This window comes from Heloderma suspectum, chromosome 5 (genome assembly GCF_057233095.1).
Source record: "Heloderma suspectum isolate Gila_16-S chromosome 5, 16-S_ref, whole genome shotgun sequence".
Lineage (NCBI taxonomy): Eukaryota > Metazoa > Chordata > Lepidosauria > Squamata > Helodermatidae > Heloderma > Heloderma suspectum.
In genome coordinates, this window is record NC_139462.1 from 152,309,179 (window position 1) to 152,329,846 (window position 20,668).

The 20,668-nt window shown below is 43.6% G+C and overlaps 1 protein-coding gene across 5 annotated transcripts in view; it reads right to left on the reverse strand.

Moving 5' to 3' along the window:
* The window catches only part of SUGCT (succinyl-CoA:glutarate-CoA transferase), a 424,036-nt gene that overhangs the window by 390,907 nt on the left and 12,461 nt on the right, over positions 1-20,668 (reverse strand). For all 5 annotated transcript variants that reach the window (XM_084857815.1, XM_084857811.1, XM_084857813.1 and 2 more), the window contains one exon: positions 14,122-14,242. In XM_084857815.1, the coding sequence (XP_084713941.1) occupies positions 14,122-14,242 (121 nt within the window). The remainder of the gene's footprint in view (positions 1-14,121; positions 14,243-20,668) is intronic.

Genomic DNA, 20,668 nt, shown 5'->3' on the forward strand with positions numbered 1-20,668 from the left:
AGCAAGCGTCTTTTAATTTCATGGCTACAGTCACTGTCTGCGGTGATCCTGGAGCCCAAGAAAATAAAATCTGTCACTGCTTCCATTTCTTCCCTTTCTATATGCCAGGAGGTGATGGGGCCAGATGCCATGATCTGAGTTTTTTTAATGTTGAGTTTTAAACCAGCTTTTGCACTCTCCACTGTCACCCTCAACAAGAGGCTCTTTAGAACCTCTTCACTTTCTGCCATTAGGGTGGTATCGTCTGCGTATCTGAGGTTGTTGATAATTCTCCCGGCAATCTTAATTCCGACCTGTGATTCATCCAACCCAGCGTTTCTCATGATGTACTCTGCATATAAATTAAATAAGCAGGGCAATAATGTAAAGCCTTGTCGTACTTCTTTCCCAATTTGGAACCAATCGGCTGTTCCATGTCTGGTTCTTACTGTTGCTTCTCGACCCTCGTACAGGTTTCTCAGGAGACAGGTAAGGTGGTCTGGTACTCCCATCTCTTTAAGAATTTGCCAGAGTTTGTTGTGATCCACACCATCAAAGGCTATAGTGTAGTCAATGAAGCAGAAATAGATGTTTTTCTGGAATTCTCTTGCTTTCTCCATGCAATAAATAAATAATAATAATAAATAGCTCAGCTGGAATACTGTCATCTCCACTAGCTTTGTTGTTAGTAATGCTTCCTAAGGCCCACTTGACTTCACTCTCGAGGATGTCCGACTCAAGTTCAGCGACTGCACTATCATGGCTATCAGGGACATTCAGATCTTTCCTGTATAGTTCTTCTATGTATTCTTGCCACCTCTTCTTAATCTCCTCTGCTTCTGTTAGGTGCCTGCCTTCTTGGTCCTTTATCATGCCCGTCTTTGAACAAAACGTTCCCTTGACATCTCCGATTTTCTTGAAAAGATCTCTAGTCTTTCCCATTCTATTCTGTTCCTCGATTTCTTTGCATTGTTCATTTAAGAAAGCCTTCTTGTCTCTCCTTGCTATTCTCTGGAACTCTGCATTCAGTTGGATATATCTTCCCCTTTCTCCCTTGCTTTTCGCTTCCCTTCTTTCCTCAGCTACTTGTAATGCCTCATCAGACAGCCACTTGGCTTTCTTGCATTTCTTTTTCTTTGGGATGGATTTCGTTGCTGCCTCCTGAACAATGTTACGGGCATCCGTCCATAGTTCCTCAGGCACTCTGTCTATCAGGTCTAATCCCTTAAATCTATTCCTCACCTCCACTGTATATTCATAAGGGATATGTTTTAGGTCATACCTGAATGGTTTAGTGGTTTTCCCTACGTTCTTCAATTTAAGCTGAAATTTTGCAAGAAGCAGCTCATGATCTGAGCCACAGTCAGCTCCAGGTCTTGTTTTTACTGACTGTATAGAGCTTCTCCATCTTTGGCTGCAAAGGACATAACCAATCTGATTTTGATACTGACCATCTGGTGATATCCATGTGTCACCCCTTGTGCTGTTGGAAAAGAGTGTTTGCTTTGATTAGCGTGTTCTCTCGGCAAAACTCTATTAGCCTTTGTCCTGCTTCATTTTGTACACCAAGGCCATGCTTGCCTGTTATCCCGGTGATTTCTTGACTTCCTACTTTAGCATTCCAATCCCCTATGATGAAGAGGACATCTTTTTTTGGTGTTAGTTCTAGAACGTGTTGTAGGTCTTCATAGAACTGATCAACCTCAGCTTCTTCGGCCTCAGTGGTTGGGGCATAGACATGAATTACTGTGATGTTGAATGGTTTGCCTTGGATTCGTACTGAGATCATTCTATCGTTTTTGAGATTGTACCCCAGTACTGCTTTTCCCACCCTTCTCTTGACTATGAGTGCTACTCCATTTCTTCTAAGGGATTCTTGCCCACAGTAGTAGATATAATGGTCACCTGAATTAAATTCGCCCATGCTTGTCCATTTTAGTTTGCTGATTCCCAAGATGTCGATGTTCAATCTTGCCATCTCATGTTTGACCACCTCCAGCTTACCTTGATTCATTGATCTGACATTCCAGGTTCCTAAACAATATTGTTCTTTACAGCATCGGATTTTCTTTTCACCACCAGACACATCCACAGCTGAGTGTCCTTTTGGCTTTGGCCCAGCCGCTTCACTCTTTCTGGCGCTACTTGGAAATTCCCTCTGCTCTACCCCAGTAGTATATTGGACACCTTCCGACCTGAGGGGCTCATCTTCCGGCGTCATCTCTTTTAGCCTTGTGATACTTTCCACGGGGTTTTCTTGGCAAGAATACTGGAGTGGGTTGTCATTTCCTTCTCCAGTGGACCACATTTTGTCAGAACTCTCCGCCATGACCTGTCCGTCTTGGGTAGCCCTGCACGGCATAGCTTATGGCTTCACTGAGTTACGCAAGCCCCTTCACCACAACAAGGCAGTGATCCATACATACATATAAATAAAAACACACACAAAATGGCATACACTTACGCATGCTCCTTTTATATGTTGTAGAACTTGTATTTTTACTTTCATTAGATATATAATTGGTGAATTCCTTTGTTTCTTTAGTGATTTTGATTTATTATTACAGTATGTACATTCTTATTCTTTTTATTGCCTGTATTTTGTTAACCTTATTTTGAAATAAAATAAAATTGGGGGGGCCTGTTCTCAACACTTGGACAGTAAATGAAAATTTTATTGGTGGAACTCCTGAAAAGCATAATAAAAACGGAAAGAATTCCTCTCAGATGCTGTTCAGGTCACCTCTGATACACATGCATCAGAAACCGATTCTGCTTATCATCAGAAATATCAAAGCACATTTGTTTTCTAGTAAACCTAAGAAATAGCATTTATATTAAAATAAACTGCTGTGTGCCAAGCAAGTTAGTTCCTTAGCAGAACAGGAATGTTGTTTATCTCTCTCTGCCAATATACATTACCAGATGTACAGTTTCATTTAACACTGAAAAGGAGCAAATCAATACAAGGAACAAAAGCAGCAGGGTGGGATTCAGAGTTCATTCAGCTTTAAATTCACATACCATCTTTACTTGCTTGCAATGAAAACAAACTGCACAGTGTTTATTTAAAGTTTAGAAATGCAATGCCCCATGAATTCTTCAAGATAAACTAAGTTTTCTGGATCTTTCAGTTCTCAGAGGTGTAATTCTGAATGGCACATAACTTTATTGCAACTTAGAAAGTCACATATATCATCTCTTTTCCATTGCTTGTTGAGCCCACTTGTGCATACTACAATAGCTTAATTCCCCAATAGGTAGTCTTTCAATAACTATAAGAAGCCTCTTTAAAGACAGAAAACAAGAATGTTTCTTGAAAATCAGGTGGTTTCCCACATGCAGATGCTGGGAAACCCTGTTAGCTGTGAATCTCAGTCCAGATTTTGGAATGCAATACCAAGCAAAGTTTGGAAAGGAAGCACCCCATACCATGCTAGCGGGAGGAGTGAAGAAGCCATTTGAAGCAGTTTGAAATGGGAGAGACAGAGATGGGAGACAGCTGTGGCTAGTGGCTCTCCTTGGGAATCTGATGGAGAGTCAGGGACAAACTAGACAGTATGGCAGAGATGATGCATGAACCATGTGTGAATACGCTGCCATATTTTTAAACTTTCTGTGAAGAGCAGCCATAGGACAGAGGTGGAGCGAGATCAGGCGCCCATGGCTGCAGTTTACAAAAAGTGTTAAAAGATGGTGATGCATCTCTCCCCACCCCAGAAGGCCCCCCGGCCACACCCCTTTTCGTCCACTCTGAGCTCCTCTTGTGAGTGCAGAAGACAGGGCTGTTCTGTGCTGCCTTGGTGGGGAGGTCAGCTCCCGGAAAACACCATATCCTATGACCGTCTAGCTGCTGTCTAGCTGCCATAGGATTGCTCTTCTGTTGATCAATCAACTGCCTTTTAACCAATCATTAAATTTCTGATTCAAGTTTGTATTAGGCACAGGCCATAACAAGAACATCACAACATAATGATAACAGATTTGAATGCAGAAATCCAATTTTTTTAAAAAAATCAATGAGATACAAGTAGCATTTAAATACATGGGATGAAATGAAGTTCAATCAAGTTTTGGCCAAAGGCAGGGCAAAAAAAATAGCAACTGCTTAACCTGTTTATTTTCAGTGATAAAATAAAAAAAACGCTCTTTAAATAGAAACTTTAAAAATCTTTCAACTTGTTTTGAACATTTGTGGAACTACAACATAAGATAATCCCCTCAACTTCTCCATTACCACAATTACAAAACCCGAAGCTTCCAAAATATCTCCCATCAAGAACAGCAGAGGGCATTAGGTTGAATCTGAGAAGAGTAAACACTTTATTCACTGCCAAATCACACCAGATACTTTTCAAAATTGTATTGTCATAAATGTGGAATACCAAGGAGCAAGACCAGCACTGGTCAAAAGAACCAATCACTATCAGCTTAAAACAACAACAGCAGCAGCAGCAGCAACAGCAATTTTGCGATAGCTGCTCGAGAACCAGCAAAATGACCCCCCCAAAAAATATGTATGATTGAATTATCTCCCAGAACAGAAACCACACGGTTTGACTGACTGAACTAAACTGAATCTGTTCTATTAAACAGATTTGGCTGGGGGCAATCTGTTTTGCGGCACGTTCAACAATTTGATCTAATAATTAAATAATACACCTTCCATTTTGGGGGCAATAAACCAGTTTCAGCCCTCAAAACAAAGAAGCAGACATACAAACAGAACGAATTATTCTGGAACTTAAGCTGTAGGGCAGGGAAAGTACCACTTACATGCATTCTTGATACATTTCCTTTTCAATATTTGCAAAGTCTATCATCCTTTGCCATTTCCTTTCAAGTAAAACCAGCAACAGTGCTCAGCTGAAGGAAATACAATGTGGTTCTTGAAATTACTTCTGAGTAAACACGTCTAAGGATTGGGCTGTGAATCTGATTTCTGCCTTTTGCCAATATGTCCTTTCCATTTTGATTGAATGGAGTTTTCAATTCAGGGTTAAGTTTTGATAAGACCATGTCAGTGGATTGTTTCAATTTCACGCCCACCCATCGAAAAATGCCTGAATGGGTTCTGAAGAGGGGGGCAAGTTGCTGGACGGTTTGTGGCTGATAAGTGCATTTTCCCTGACTCTGGAGATAGGAGTGCTCCAGCTGATGAAAAATTGAGTTTTGCTAGTTTGACTGGGGTTTCCAGATCACTTGAAACTAAGAGCCGATTCAAATTTTCAGGCAGGCATGTGGCATGTCTAATATTGGCAACAGCACAGGTAATGTACTGTCTCGAAAGCAGAGTGTTTTCAGGCTTTGTCTGCTGGTACAAAATGGAGCAACTATCAGAAGCATTACAAAGCCTTGGCTAAAAGGACTTGGCTACAAGTGTGGGACACACTCCTGGTCTCCTAACCAGAAGATTGGGCTAGTATAAGCATTATATTCTTGCTGAATAAGAGATCTGTGAAGGACAAAAACAAGTACAATACACTCACAATAAGGGCTCAAAAGACAACACTGTCTTATTAAGACACCCTTGTATACCGTTTATGCATTAAGACAAGCATGTATCCAATCCCATTTATATTAAAATGAGTGATAAAAGGCTAGGTCAAGTCTTCCTGCTGCTATATCCTTTTTGCATCTTTTATTTTCCTGTTGCTGTTACTTTCCAATTTACAGAGTGGAGAAGGACAAAGGAGTGCATGTTAACACAATCCATTCACAAGAGAGACCAGCGTTTAGTTTTCAGCTCAAATTTGTGCCACCAGAGGATGACCAGGAGGTCTGCTTTTTGGTAGAAAGGACACAGAATGTGAACTGCCAATTTATGTAGCTTTGTTATCTCACTTCAACCATTGCACTTTTGTCTCTGAAATAATCTTTAGAGATAATATTGTAAGGATCTTATTTTGCTGATTGGAGACAGGAGTTTCTCCCTGCCCAGGGAGAGGGGGTGGACTGGATGGGGAACCCCATGAGCTGGCAGTTCCTTGTGCCTGCTATAAAGGACTTCCTGTTTGGCCTGTGGCTTTGCCCAACTTACAATGATCTTCCTGGCTCTGCTGCGTTTCTGTGTGTTCTTTGGCTCTGATTCCCTGGCACAACACCTGGATGCTGGTTCCCAACTCCTGACTATTTATTTATTTACTACCATCTGAGAGCTGCCTAACAGCCTAGAATATCTATGTTCCCTTCAATGAAAATAAACTCAATTTAAGTTGTAGATTAAAGCTTTTTCAAATTACAAATAAAATTACATTTGCTGTGGCTGCATAAAAAGAAATTGGAAGGAAACTCAAGGGTCAATCCTTTTCTCTCTCTGTCCCCCTTAGGGTTTCCTAGATCAAAACTATCACATGGGTGTGCTTCCAATTCCCCTTTATAAAGCCTCCAGGGAAGAGGATTTTTCCCAATTTGTTGCTAGGAAAAATGGAAGGGAACACAACTTGAGCAAGCCAAGTGAGTTTGTATCAGAGGTGATATTTGATGCAGGGTACTCCTGGATCAGAAGCCCTGAAGCTGAACTAGTTTTGCCATGTCTGTTTTTGCAATCACACTTGCATTCAGTTTGTTATCCACTATAACCACTATGTATTTTTTGGCTTTGCTAATGTCTGCTCAATTGAGACCTTGATTTTCTTCCCAAAACGTTTTCGTTGGGAGCATCGTCATTTGTCTTTGTCCCTCTAAAGGAGCCTTCCCCAACCTGGTCAGGAATACTGGGAGCTGTAGTCCAAAATTACTGGAGGACAACAGGTTGGGGAGGGCTGAAACTGCACTAAAGGCTGCCCCCTGTTAGTAAATGATTCTACTTTCCTTGCTCAGTCTCTAATTAAACCAGGCCATCCCAGCCATCCCCCTTCATGGATCACTGCCTTGTTGTGGTGAAGGGGCTTGTGTAACTCAGTGAAGCCATAAGCTATGCCGTGCAGGACCACCCAAGACGGACAGGTCATGGCAGAGAGTTCTGACAAAATGTGGTTCCCTGGAGAAGGAAATGACAACCCACTCCAGTATTCTTGCCAAGAAAACCCCATGGAACGTATCACAAGGCTAAAAGATATGACACCGGAAGATGAGCCCCTCAGGTCGGAAGGTGTCCAATACACTACTGGGGTAGAGCAGAGGGAATTTCCAAGTAGCACCAGAAAGAGTGAAGCGGCTGGGCCAAAGCTGAAAGGACACTCAGCTGTGGATGTGTCTGGTGGTGAAAAGAAAGTCCGATGCTGTAAAGAACAATATTGTTTAGGAACCTGGAATGTCAGATCAATGAATCAAGGTAAGCTGGAGGTGGTCAAACATGAGATGGCAAGACTGAACATCGACATCTTGGGAATCAGCGAACTAAAAATGGACAGGCATGGGTGAATTTAATTCAGGTGACCATTATATCTACTACTGTGGGCAAGAATCCCTTAGAAGAAATGGAGTAGCACTCATAGTCAAGAGAAGGGTGGGAAAAGCAGTACTGGGGTACAATCTCAAAAACAACAGAATGATCTCAGTACGAATCCAAGGCAAACCATTCAAAATCACAGTAATTCAAGTCTATGCCCCAACCACTGAGGCCAAAGAAGCTGAGGTTGATCGGTTCTATGAAGACCTACAACACCTTCGAGAACTAACACCAAAAAAAAGAAGTCCCCCTCATCATAGGGGATTGGAATGCTAAAGTAGGAAGACAAGAAATCACCAGGATAACAGGCAAGCATGGCCTTGGTGTACAAAATGAAGCAGGACAAAGGCTAAGAGAGTTTTGCCAAGAGAACATGCTGATCATAGCAAACACTCTTTTCCAACAGCACAAGGGGTGACACATGGATATCACCAGATGGTCAGTATCGAAATCAGATTGATGATGTCCTTTCAAGCCAAAGATGGAGAAGCTCTATACAGTCAGTAAAAACAAGACCTGGAGCTGACTGTGGCTCAGATCATGAGCTGCTTCTTGCAAAATTTCAGCTTAAATTGAAGAACGTAGGGAAAACCACTAAACCATTCAGATATGACCTAAAACATATCCCTTATAAATATACAGTGCAGGTGACGAATAAGTTTAAGGGATTAGACCTGATAGACAGAGTGCCTGAGGAATTATGGACGGAGGTCCGTAACATTGTTCAGGAGGCAGCAACTCAATCCATCCCAAAGAAAAAGAAATGCAAGAAAGCCAAGTGGCTGTCTGATGAGGCATTACAAGTAGCTGAGGAAAGAAGGGAAGCGAAAAGCAAGGGAGAAAGGGGAAGATATATCCAACTGAATGCAGAGTTCCAGAGAATAGCAAGGAGAGACAAGAAAGCCTTCTTAAATGAATAATGCAAAGAAATCGAGGAAAACAATAGAATGGGAAAGACTAGAGATCCTTTCAAGAAAATCGGAAATCTCAAGGGAACGTTTTGTACAAAGACGGGCATGATAATGGACCAAGAAGGCAGGGACCTAACAGAAGCAGAGGAGATTAAGAAGAGGTGGCAGGAATACACAGAAGAACTATACAGGAAAGATCTGAATGTCCCTGAGAGCCATGATAGTGCGGTCACTGAACTTGAGCCGGACATCCTCGAGAGTGAAGTCAAGTGGGCCTTAGGAAGCATTACTAACAACAAAGCTAGCAGAGATGACAGTATTCCAGCTGAGCTATTTAAAATCCTAAAAGATGATGCGGTTAAAGTGCTGCACTCAATACGCCAACAAATTTGGAACACTCAACAGTGGCCTCAAGACTGGAAAAGGTCAGTTTACATTCCAATTCCAAAGAAGGGCAATGCCACAGAGTGTTCAAAGTACCGTACAATTGTGCTCATTTCACATGCCAGCAAAGTTATGCTCAAAATCCTACAAGCTAGGCTTCAGCAGTATGTGAACCGAGAACTACTGGAAGTACAAGCTGGGTTTCGAAGAGGCAGAGGAACTAGAGATCAAATCGCCAACATTCGCTGCATCATGGAGAAAGCAAGAGAATTCCAGAAAAACATCTATTTCTGCTTCATTGACTACACTATAGCCTTTGATGGTGTGGATCACAACAAACTCTGGCAAATTCTTAAAGAGATGGGAGTACCAGACCACCTTACCTGTCTCCTGAGAAACCTGTACGAGGGTCAAGATGCAACAGTAAGAACCAGACATGGAACAACCGATTGGTTCAAAATTGGGAAAGGAGTACGACAAGGCTGCATAATGTTGCCCTGCTTATTTAATTTATATGCAGAGTACATCATGAGAAACGCCGGGTTGGATGAATCACTGGTCAGAATTAAGATTGCCAGGAGAATTATCAACAACCTCAGATACGCAGATGATATCACCCTAATGGCAGAAAGCAAAGTGGATCTAAAGAGCCTCTTGTTGAGGGTGAAAGTGGAGAGTGCAAAAGCTGGTTTGAAACTCAACATTAAAAAAATGAAGATCATGGCATCTGGCCCCATCACTTCCTGGCATATAGAAGGGGAAGAAATGGAAGCAGTGACAGATTTTATTTTCTTGGGCTCCAAGATCACTGCAGACGGTGACTGTAGCCATGAAATTAAAAGACGCTTGCTCCTTGGGAGGAAAGCTATGGCAAACCTAGACAGCATAGTAAGAAGCAGAGACATCACCTTGCCGACAAAGGTCCGTATAATCAAAGCTATGGTTTTCTCAGTAGCAACATATGGTTGTGAGAGCTGGACTATAAGGAAGGCTGAGCGCTGAAGAATTGATGCTTTCAAACTGTGGTGCTGGAGAAGACTCTTACGAGTCCCCTGGACTGCAAGGAGGTCAAATCAGTCCATCCTAAAGGAAATCAACCCTGAGTGCTCATTGGAAGGACAGATACTGAAGCTGAAGCTCCAATATTTTGGCCACCTAATGCGAAGAGAAAACTCCCTGGAAAAGACCCTGATGCTGGGAAAGATTGAAGGCAAAGGGAGAAGGGGACGGCAGAGGATGAGATGGCTAGATAGCATCACCGATGCAATGAATATGAACTTGAGCACACTCCGGGAGAGAGCGCAGGACAGGAAGGCCTGGCGTGCTATGGTCCATGGGGTCATGAAGAGTCGGACACGACTTAACGACTGAACAACAAATCCCAGCCATCAACGAAACCCCATTCCTCAGTGACTATCTGTGCTTTCCTTAAACTGGACAAACACAGAAAATTTAAACCAACCTCAACCACCAAGCTGTCAGAATAGATTAAACTAGCACAACTTCTAAGATTATCCTCATCACTAACTGAGCCAACCTATGAGCAAGAACAGGCGGACAGAGCCTTGAGAGTATTCACAAGGCAGCAAGAATGTTGGGACAGATCATGGCAATTCTAGCACCAGAGCAATCACTAGCACAAGGGGCTATGTTGATTCAATCAGGCTTGTTTAGAAAAGAAATCCAAGTTTAGTAATCAAATTTTCCAAAAAGAGTTCATCTTTGGGTTACCTACACATGAATGACTTTCCTGCATGCATATGACCTCTGCATTCTGAAATGCTACTTACCATGTAAATTGTCAGTAATTACCACCTTAACTCTTCCAGGGCATATGAAGGGTCATTTTTTCACTGCAGCTCTGATCCCAAACACTTACTTGGAAGTAAATTATACTGAAACCAATGTAATTGGTTTATGTTCACGTAAGTATTTTTATATATAATTGTTGCTCAAGCTTAACATCGAAATACAGTTTAGAGTGTCTTCTAACATGGAGGGAGAAATCCTATCTGGATCAATGGTCGCCTCCAACCCTGGGGTCGACCGCCTATCCAATGCAGGGCAGGAGGAGTAATGAGGCATGGATCTCCTCCTTGCTCTCCCCACCCAGCTTTCGTGGCTAGACCTGATTTTGGCTGTCTAGTCGCAGGACCTGGGAGCATGGGAAGCGGCGGCCAGACGACACAACGGATGTGTCTTAGCAGCATTTCCAACCTCCCCACCTCCAGGAACGCCCCATTTTTGCCGCTCTGTGCTGCTCTTACAAGTGTGGAGCGCAGGGCCACTCCATGCTGCCTACAAGGTGGCATGGGAGGGGGTAGGGGTTGGTTCTCCAGGAACTGACCTATCCTATGGCTGTCCAGCCGCTGATTAGCGGCCATAGGATTGCACCGTAAAAGTAACAGAGAGTGTTGTGGCACCTTAAGACATAACAAATTTATTCTGGCATAAGCTTTCATAGACCACTTCACCAAATGCATGGAGTATTGTGTAGAGTTTCAGGCTTACATATAGTACAAAGGGGGAGTCTGGGGGGAAGAATTGTAAACAGTGAGGTCAGAACGAAATTAAAAGCAAAAAGTGACTATCACATTATTGTGATTATTGTGAATGACAGTGGTACTTATTTATTGCATTTTGCATTTATGTACTGCCTTTCTGTAACCAACCAAGGTGATTTACAAGAATTCAAAAAACAAGAATAAGCAAATACACACTGAACATACTAAAAGCCTTAAAAACCGTAACAACTTAAAAAGCCAAGTTAAAAAGATGTGTTTTTATGTGTTTGTGTTATCAGCGTTGCTGGTAACATAAACATCCTGGCACTAAGTAAGCCAATTGACACATTTTAATGTTTGTGAACTGACCAGAGCACTTTGGCTATTGGGCGGTATAGAAATGAAATAAATAAAATGTGGTGTGATAAAAAAAAAAACCTTTATCCTGATTTAAGCCTTGGGCAATAGAATTAAACTTGTTGATGAATTCTAACTCAGCAATCTCTCAGTCTAGTCTCCCTTCAAAGTCTCTTTGTTCCACAATGGCCAAAGTGGAAAGCAACCATTTGGCAGGGATGTTGGCTAGAGTCTCTGTAATGAGTGACAGAACAAACGTTGACCCGGTTCACATAGTCACCACAGCCCACAGTGGTTTGGGTTGTTCTAGGTTACAGGTTCGTTGTTCTAGGGTTATGCAAGGGTTGTTTAACCTTTGCATTATTTATGACACCCCAGTTCACACAAAATGACAAGCCATGGCACCTGCCTGCCACAGCTTGCATATGCAAAATGGCATCTGGAGCATGGTGGTTTGTTGTGACGTGTGAACAAGCCCGTTGTGAATCATGAAGAAAAAGGCTACTATGGAAGCACCCTTGGTGGGGATGGGAGATAGGAATGAAACACACACACACGCACACCCCTCTTCAAAAATTTGAGAGGTCTTCCCAGTGTGCCTTTAAAATGTAAACATGCATTTTCTAAAATTAAAGAGAATAAGCACTTCTCCACATAATATCACTGCCTACTGTATCCAAAAGGAAGGTTTCTTCAAACAAGTAGGCAGGCTGCAGACAAATGACTGAAAGTGGGATTTACCATATGTGGATACGCGGTTTAATTACTATGTCAAAATAATTCTCACATTTTCTCACTATTACATGAGGAATGCTGATTTTTTAATAGAAACCTTTGGGCTGGCATAGTCTCTTGGATAACCACAACCTCTGAGGCATCGAACATCTAGCAACTGAACTAGACTTTTCGGTACCGGCTATTCTCTCCCTATATGCATATCCCAGAGTCACACTGGCTGCCCAAGATGTAAAACCTTGAAAGCTCAAGCAATCAGCAACAGACATGCAGCAACAACTGAACATTTGAAAGGGGAAACATCCAGACCAGAAGATGTGCATCAGAAAAGATACATCATTGCTAAGACAAAACGTCTGTTTTCATAAACCGTTGAGTCCATCTGGCTGACACAAAGTTTTACAAAGTGGCAAGCAGAAACTATGAGACAAAGAAGAGACATACATAATACTTGGGAACAAAAGCCAGTACGAACAGGCAAAAACAATGAGCACTAGCCTAGCTTTGCTCATCTACCATAGTGCTCAGATGTGATGATGCCCAAACGCACTAAGGGGCTACTGAGACCAAAAGCACAACGAGGAGGCAGCAATAAACAACTTACACAGGTCCTTGATTTTTAGCTGCCTGGAGCTTTCCATGGATCAGCAGAAGTGCAAACATACACGTGCCTAAAGTTAAGCAGGTATGTATGCAGCTGGGGCAAAGGTGACAATCTAGTACAAATAGTGCGCCTTGTTCATGAACTACTATATTTTTTGTTGCTACCTGAAATTATTTCTTCTCCTTAAAAAAAATCCTTTGGAACATGTGTCTTATTGCTTTGAGTTTTGTGAAATATTGCAGTGGCCAGTGGCAGCACAAGCTCTCCTGCCATCTGAGGTAGGGGAACAGATGCTGCTGCTCTGCCCCTGCAATCGCTGCCATTGCCGCCACAGCAAAACCACCACCAATTACCACTACTCACCCTCTGGCATGCTCTGAGGACCTAAACAGAGGACTGGGTGGCTTCAGAGAGTGGGAAGCGCTCTTCAGATCCAAGAGCAATGCAGCAGTGGGAAGCCCTCCTGGTGGTGGAGCATGTAATTCGCCATTCCTCCCACTCCGCCACCTGAGGCAGGGGATTCACCCTGCCTCATGGGATGCTTGGCCCTGAGGGTGGCCCTTCCTCAGGCAAGAGAGCAATTGCTCAGTCACATTAAGATGTTAAGGGGGTCAATGGTCCAAGTTCATACAGACTGGTGCCCTCTCACAAACATTTCAGGAACACTGTAGCTATTCCTGTCAACAACCAGCAATTTGAATGATCAGAGTGGACTGAAAGCATCTTGGCAGTGCTGCTAATAACCCCCACATGAAGGCACCATGGAGTTCTCACATACGATGCCTCAGCGTGAACACTGCAGGGTACAAGCCTGATAGGAGCCTCAGCACACCCCTCAGGCACTCGTGTGGGTGGCCTGGTTTGTATGAACTGAGTTTCTCATTCAACAATAAATCATGATATTATCATGCAAGGGGAATGTTCCAGTTGGTTCTTAAGGCTTGGACTGAACAAGGTGCTGCAAGCTAAAACCAGTGTTACAAGGATACAATCAAATTTCAGCCTTGTCCTAAAATGGCGGGGGGGGGGGGGGGAGATGCGTAAAAATTTCTCCATGCATCCCTGCACCTGGTTTTCTGAGGGTGGAGGTGGAATATTGCCTCACTTTTCACAACCACCACTCCACTAATCAGAAAGAGAATGAAAAATAAAAGAGCAATTTAAAAAATGGTTCGCCTTCACATCGAAATACCAGAGAAAACAAAGGAAATTACTAAATACTTCACCACTGAGCCACAAAACAAATTACAATACCTGTTATTGAACAGTACACAATGCGAGGAGCAATCTTCTTAATGTCTTCATACCCCAGGCCCATTTCAGCCAGTTTCCCAGGGACATAGTTTTCCACAAAGACATCACAGACAGCTGCAAGCTGAAATAAAAGGTGAAGATGAGTCAGACCCTTAATGAACTTCCAAAAGTTCAACCACTTCCCCACATAATTTAATTTAAGATCTCGGTAAACAAGCTCTGGCCCTGTTGTGGTGCACAAGTCACAAAATGGCCCTTGCTTAATTAACATCTACAGAATTGCACAAATGTGTTTCACACCCTAGTGTCCAATTACACAGCAAACGTAATGTCTGCCTATAAGAGGGAGATTCTCTGGTAAAATCTTCACTTTCTTAGATATATGTTGTCACAGTGGTATATCTGTGGAAGTAACTTGCCATAGGGCTGTCTTTGCATAACAGGGCAAACACCCACACTGTGGTTGTCATTCACCATTTCAGGAACAGGTGCAGAAGAAACAAAAGCATCGATTTGACTTTGCTTTGCTGATGAATGAAGCTGGTCATATTAGTGACAGTGTTTTTAATATCGCAGCTAGCATTTTAATAAAGGGTATATTAGAATATTGCATAGACTCTTGGCAATATGAAACTCAAAGACCTGAACTGATCAACTGAACCCTTCAACAAGACTCTAGGGAGTATTGCTATGGTAGGTCATTCCTGAAGCAGCCAGGTGTTGGGATGCAGATGGGAGACAGAAAGAGGAGGACGGAAGGTGCAGAAAAGCAGGCCTTGAGTGGTAAAAAACTTTCAGCATTATAAGTACTGTTGTTATGAATACCTTCCACTTCTATATGCAGGTCTGAGTTTACACAGCAAGAGTAGATACACACCTTTTAAAAGGGGGGGGGGCGATAATATATTTTCAGGTTCCTGTAACTCTGGGGTCTCTCTTGCTGCCTGCCAGGCTCCCTGCCATTCCTGATTTTTATTTTATTTTTAATGTATATAAAAAAATAACTGGAAGACTGACATGCCGCAAAGCAAAGTGTCAGCCTCCAACACTATCTTTATTTCTAAAAATGCCTCTCTGGGCCCCACGTCTTGAGCCTCAACAGTTTGCCTTCTGACCCAAAACGTTTGGTACCCCTGTGCTAGGAACATGGTTAATGGGCTTTATCCCACTACATAAGGGCTGTGTTTATTTGGCAGTCAGCAATGTACTAAATAATTACAGTGCAATCCTCTACCTAGCTACTCAGAATTAAGTCCTATTGAGTTCAATGGGGCTTACCCCCAGGTAAATGTGTGTATAGCATTGCAGCCTAAGAGTAGGAAGGTACCCTAAATCTCTATGAAAGAGAGCTATCTTTCCTCTACTCATTCAATTAATCACAGCAATAAAAAGGTAAAAGGTAAAGGTGTCCCCAACCAGTCGTGTCCAACTCTAGGGTGCGGTGCTCATCCCCGTTTCTAAGCCGAAGAGCCAGCGCTGTCCAAAGATGCTTCCGTGATCATGTGGCCGGCATGACTGAACACCGAGGTGCACGGAACGCTGTTACCTTTCCCGTCACGCAGCACTCGGGTCTTGAACTGCTGACCTGCCGACCTTCCAGTCTGCAGTTCAGCGTCGTAACCACTAAGCCACCGCGGCCCCTAATCACAGCAATAGATGGTTATAATTAAGCAGTGTGAGTGCTTTTGTTCTGCTTTGTTGCTTTGACCAGTGATATATGCAAGCAGATCTACACATGTAGCAGAATGGCACCTTACTAGTTTTTTGCATCCATTTAGCTGCTTTGATGCCTGAGCCAATACAAATTCAACATTATTTTATTTGCTAAATAAGAATAATTGGTTGTTCTGGAACATCTATCCACCAGTGAAAAGGCTGAAAACTAGAAAGGAAGCAGAACTGATAGTTTCATTTTCTTTCACTCTGGCAGGGATTACAAAATGCCTATGGCATGAATCAGCGAGAAAAAATAGGTCAGAAGCCACAGAAATAATCTTTTCCTTTTTGTCATCAGCCTTCTATTCATCCATAGACTCGTCACTCTTTGGATAATGGGAATCGTTTCCCCACTTTGCTTTGAAATGATTAAGGAGGCTCCAAAACCTTGTCACGTAAGAATAGTTCTCTGTTGCTGGTTCAACTTAGCTGCCGGTCTGACAGAGACAAATAGGACAGCTAAGGAAGCCTCATAGAATCATAGGGTTGGAAGGGGCCTACAAGACCATCGAGTCCAATCCCCTGTTCAGTGCAGGAAGCCTGATTCCCAGGCGGTCACCCATCCAAGTACTAACCAGGGCTGACCCTGCTTTAATAGCTGAGATGAGGAAGGCTGTTTTCTGCAGGGCCCCACCTTCTCCAGGGATCTACGGTTCTCCCTTTCTACCTGTTCCTTTAAAGTCAGGGGTCCCAGCAGGGCTGCCGCTCTTCCCATTAGAAGCAAGAGCAGGGCAGCAACATGGGGGTCTAGCACCCATAGCCTCTGGCCACGTTCTCACCATGACAGGGGCCACCAGCCTGTGTCTGGGCAGGCTGACCGGAGAGTGCAGGGGTGGGCTCCCCCTCCCACAGACCAATCATCTTCCATGATGGACTCCTACTTCACACAGAATGATTAAAAAAAACAACCCTCCATACTAAGAGCGAGCGGGTCAGAGGGAGGGAGACTCTCCTTGGCTCCTCCCTGACATGGCAGCTGTTCCCTTGTGTCTGTCCTCCATGGTAAGATCAGGCCCAGTGCTGGGGCAGCTAAGGAGCAAGTCCAAGAGCAAGTCAGTGCGCAGACAAGGGCCAAGGGCACAGCAGCACCAGCTGGGAAGATAAGTGTCATGGGCTCCTTGGAGGCCTCTCTCAGTCTAATCCAGTTGCCAAGTCCAGACACAGACGAAGGGATTCTTTTCAAAGCTTTATTCTTCTTTTACAACTTAACCACTATACCGTTTGCAACTAGATCTGAGCAGCACCGAACCTATGCCCTAAGTTGGAACAGTTGGTCCCCGTTTGAAAGGGAATTACTGGCAGACCACTGAACTTAAGGACTAGGGAGAGTCCCTCCCCTTTTCCCTTGGATCCTCTGGGCGCAGCCGTTGTTGGCGCGCCAACCGGGCACTCCGCCTCCTTTCTGCGCCCTCCATCTGGCGCCGCTCTCTGCGTCGGCGTCGCGCATCCACCAAGTTTGCTATCCGCTCTCTGTTACTCCCTGGACTGCTATCTAAGCTAGGAATGTTGGTGGGAGGAATCTCCGTCAGCTGTTGGCCCTGGGAAAGAGGAGCGTGCTCCCCTCCCAGGAGCGACTGCTCTTCCTCAGAATCAGAACTACTCTGGGATTCTATGGGCTCAGTGTCCACCCTGACAATAAGTTCCAAGGGGAGGGCATGAGGCAGGGCCAAGGGCAAAGCACAGTGGGCAGTCCTAGAGCAGAGCCAAGCAGGGCTACAGAGGCCAGTAGTACAGCAGATCCCTCACCAGGCACTGGAGCTGGCAGAAAGACGCTGTGTCCAGCAGCCAGTAGATATCAGCTGAAGGCCTCTGTAGCCTGAGCTCCCAGAGCCCCACCCAGGGCTGAGCTGCCTGGAGTTCATCACAGACCCTCTGGCAAGAGCCCTAGTGGACAGTGTTCTACCGCTATCAAAGGATGTCCAAATTGTACTTCGGTGTAGATACAGATAAAATAATCCAAATGAGAACACTCTTCTTTAGTCCAATATCTTAGCGTTCAACTCATTGAACTATAGATGGTAAAGGAAGCAGAAAACCCCCTGGGGCAGCCAAATATTCCATGGGCCCCCTTTTCCTTCTTGCTACATCCCTTTTTTCACCCCTACTGTCTTAGCTTTGGAGTCATTTGGTTAGTTTAGCATGTAAAATGTAAGTCACTTTTTAAAAATGTTGTTCTAGAGAATTTCCTCATTAGATAGGAGTAACTAAACTATCCAGTCACGTTTTCAAACTGTTGTTCTAGAGAATTTCCTCGTAAGATGGGAGTAATTGTAAACTATCCAGTCACGTTTTCAAAATGTCATCCTAGAGAATTTCCTCATAAGATGGGAGTAACTGTAAACTATCGACATTCTACACTTGTATGTGTCCTATCGAGCATAATTCACATCAATAAAATATTCTCTGGCTATGTTAATCACTTGTGGATGTCATCAATATCTCTCAGTAACTAAGCTATGCTTAGGTTGTATGCATTATTGTTGCTGAAGTTTCCATCTGTCCTTCTGGATATTTGCTGGCCTGGCTTCTTTTTTAGTCTTAAGTGTAGCAAAACAAGCCACAAGCTAGAGCAATAATGCTTGTGACTGTTGATATGATGACACCAGACTACAGAAACCCATTCCAGTGTATTCATACTAATCAACCTGATATATGATATTTTCAGAAAATGATTTCTTGGCCAATTTAAATTAATCTAAAACAGGTCACTTCTAAACTAACTCTGACCTTAATATGGGTACATATACATATGTGGAAGGGAGGATATATTTGGGAGCTGGGAAGCAGGAGGATGAACCAGCAATGGTAGGGTGATGGAGTGCCGTTTGGGGAATGGCGGTGTATTCCCCAAGAATGGGAAATGGAGTCCCACTATTGCAAGAGCCAGGGAAATGAGGGAGAGCATACATGGCTGCTGTTGCAGCTGTTTAAGATGTCAGGGAGGCCCAGAGCTATGAACAATGGTGACAATGGTGAGGAATAATGATGAATGGGGGTTAGCTCCCTTACCTCTCACCTGAAGCTGACGTAACTCCTTTGACCCTGTTGGCAACTCCTGATGCCCAACAATCTAGATATAAATTTTCATTGTGTGTAGGAAGTGGTGCAACTAGGGATGGACCTCAGAGCCATAGATCAGGGCCCCACAGCCCATGGGATGGAGGGGAGAATGACAACCCAGTGGCAAACAGGCCCAACATCAGCATCTGGGTTGGCATGGGAATGCCAGGGCCCACCGGGGCTGACTCTGCTCACCAAACATCCTTTCTAGTGGGCAGCCATCTGGGCGTGGACATGGTTACAGATGCTCATTTTATTTTATTTTTCATTTTAATATATATTATCCTTTTCTACAACAAAATGCTACTTATTCCCAACTTAATGTGTTTAGCATCAGGGCAGCTGAAGCAAACTCCATTTTAGTCCTGTGGTCATGAATGGTACTATAAATTAAGTGACTCTGAAGTGCGAAACTATACATGCTCAGAGTTTTGGTTTTATTATCAGGGTTGACAAATAATTGCGTTTTGCGGGTTTTGCTCTAATGTATCGGAAATAAAGCAGCAGATGTAAAGCATGGAATGAGGGGTGAGGGGAGGAGAGAAATGTTAATGGTGTGCTTCACAACTTAAGTAACACACAGGCTGTCTATAGCACCTCCCACCCCCATAAGCCCTACAAGTCCAGGGTCTAAAATTTCCTAGCTGCACCACTGTGTGTAGATGGACTGGGGGAGAGGAAAGAAAGCAAAGCAAAAGTATTTTTTCCTTGAATTAGTACATATAACTATTAGCATTGGTACAGGAAACATGTGTCCCTTCTGTGTTAATAACTGGACTCGAAACAGCTGAAATAGTATAAAATCTGAGGAAGCATTTTATAGAACGAGGCTTCTTGGCTCATATAATTTCATAACTGTATGTGGGCTGCATTTAAAGTACTCCTGTAAAGTACAACCTTATTTATCTGAAAAGTCTAAGCAACATTCACAACTCTTGTACAGTTGGATGCTCTGGGTAAACAGAAGTGCTATTTCCATAGGGTCACACTTGTATGGGAATGGCAAATGGAGGCATGAAACATTATGACCATAAAACACGGGTTCCCAACCTTTTGGGGTCAGTGAGAGCATCTGGAATTTTGAGAAAGTGCCATGGGGGGAGTAACAAAATGGCAGCCATGGGGGCGGGGGGGGGGAGTTATAGCCAGTCATAAAACACCCATTTCACAGAAGACAAACTGGTAATGCTGAAAGAAAAGTAAATTGCCCAAGAACCTGAGTACAAGGCAGGGGTCATGCCTGAGCCCCCAAACACAAAACGACTCCATTGATCCCATGCTTTTCTGTTCCAACAGAACATCCATTTCACAGAAGCCAAGCCAAATAATTTCTCCAAACCACCTCTAAATAAATTTCTCTAAATGCAATGTATTTCCCCCAAATAGCAGGAAGATCACCTCAAATCAATTCTTTCGATTCACTACCCAAACCAAATCCTATACAATTAACTCTCAGTCCACTTATTTCCCTCTGGCAACAAACCCACCTGCTCCCATCTTTCTCTTTCTTCCAGGGTCATCAACCACACACACACATGCATGCACATTCTTTCTCCCACAGGAGCATTACCCATACACATATGCAGCCCCCCACCCTTTCAGTCACCCTGCCACCTTCCCTGCCAACTCTCCATTATACCACAGCCTTCTCCCAAGCTTACCAAGCAGCAGTGGCTCCCTTTCTCCTCTTCCTTCTGCCTCGGGCAGCTGAAGAGCAAAGAACCAGCCTCCACCACCTTCCTTTCCTTTCTAAGGAAATGAATGGAGGCTA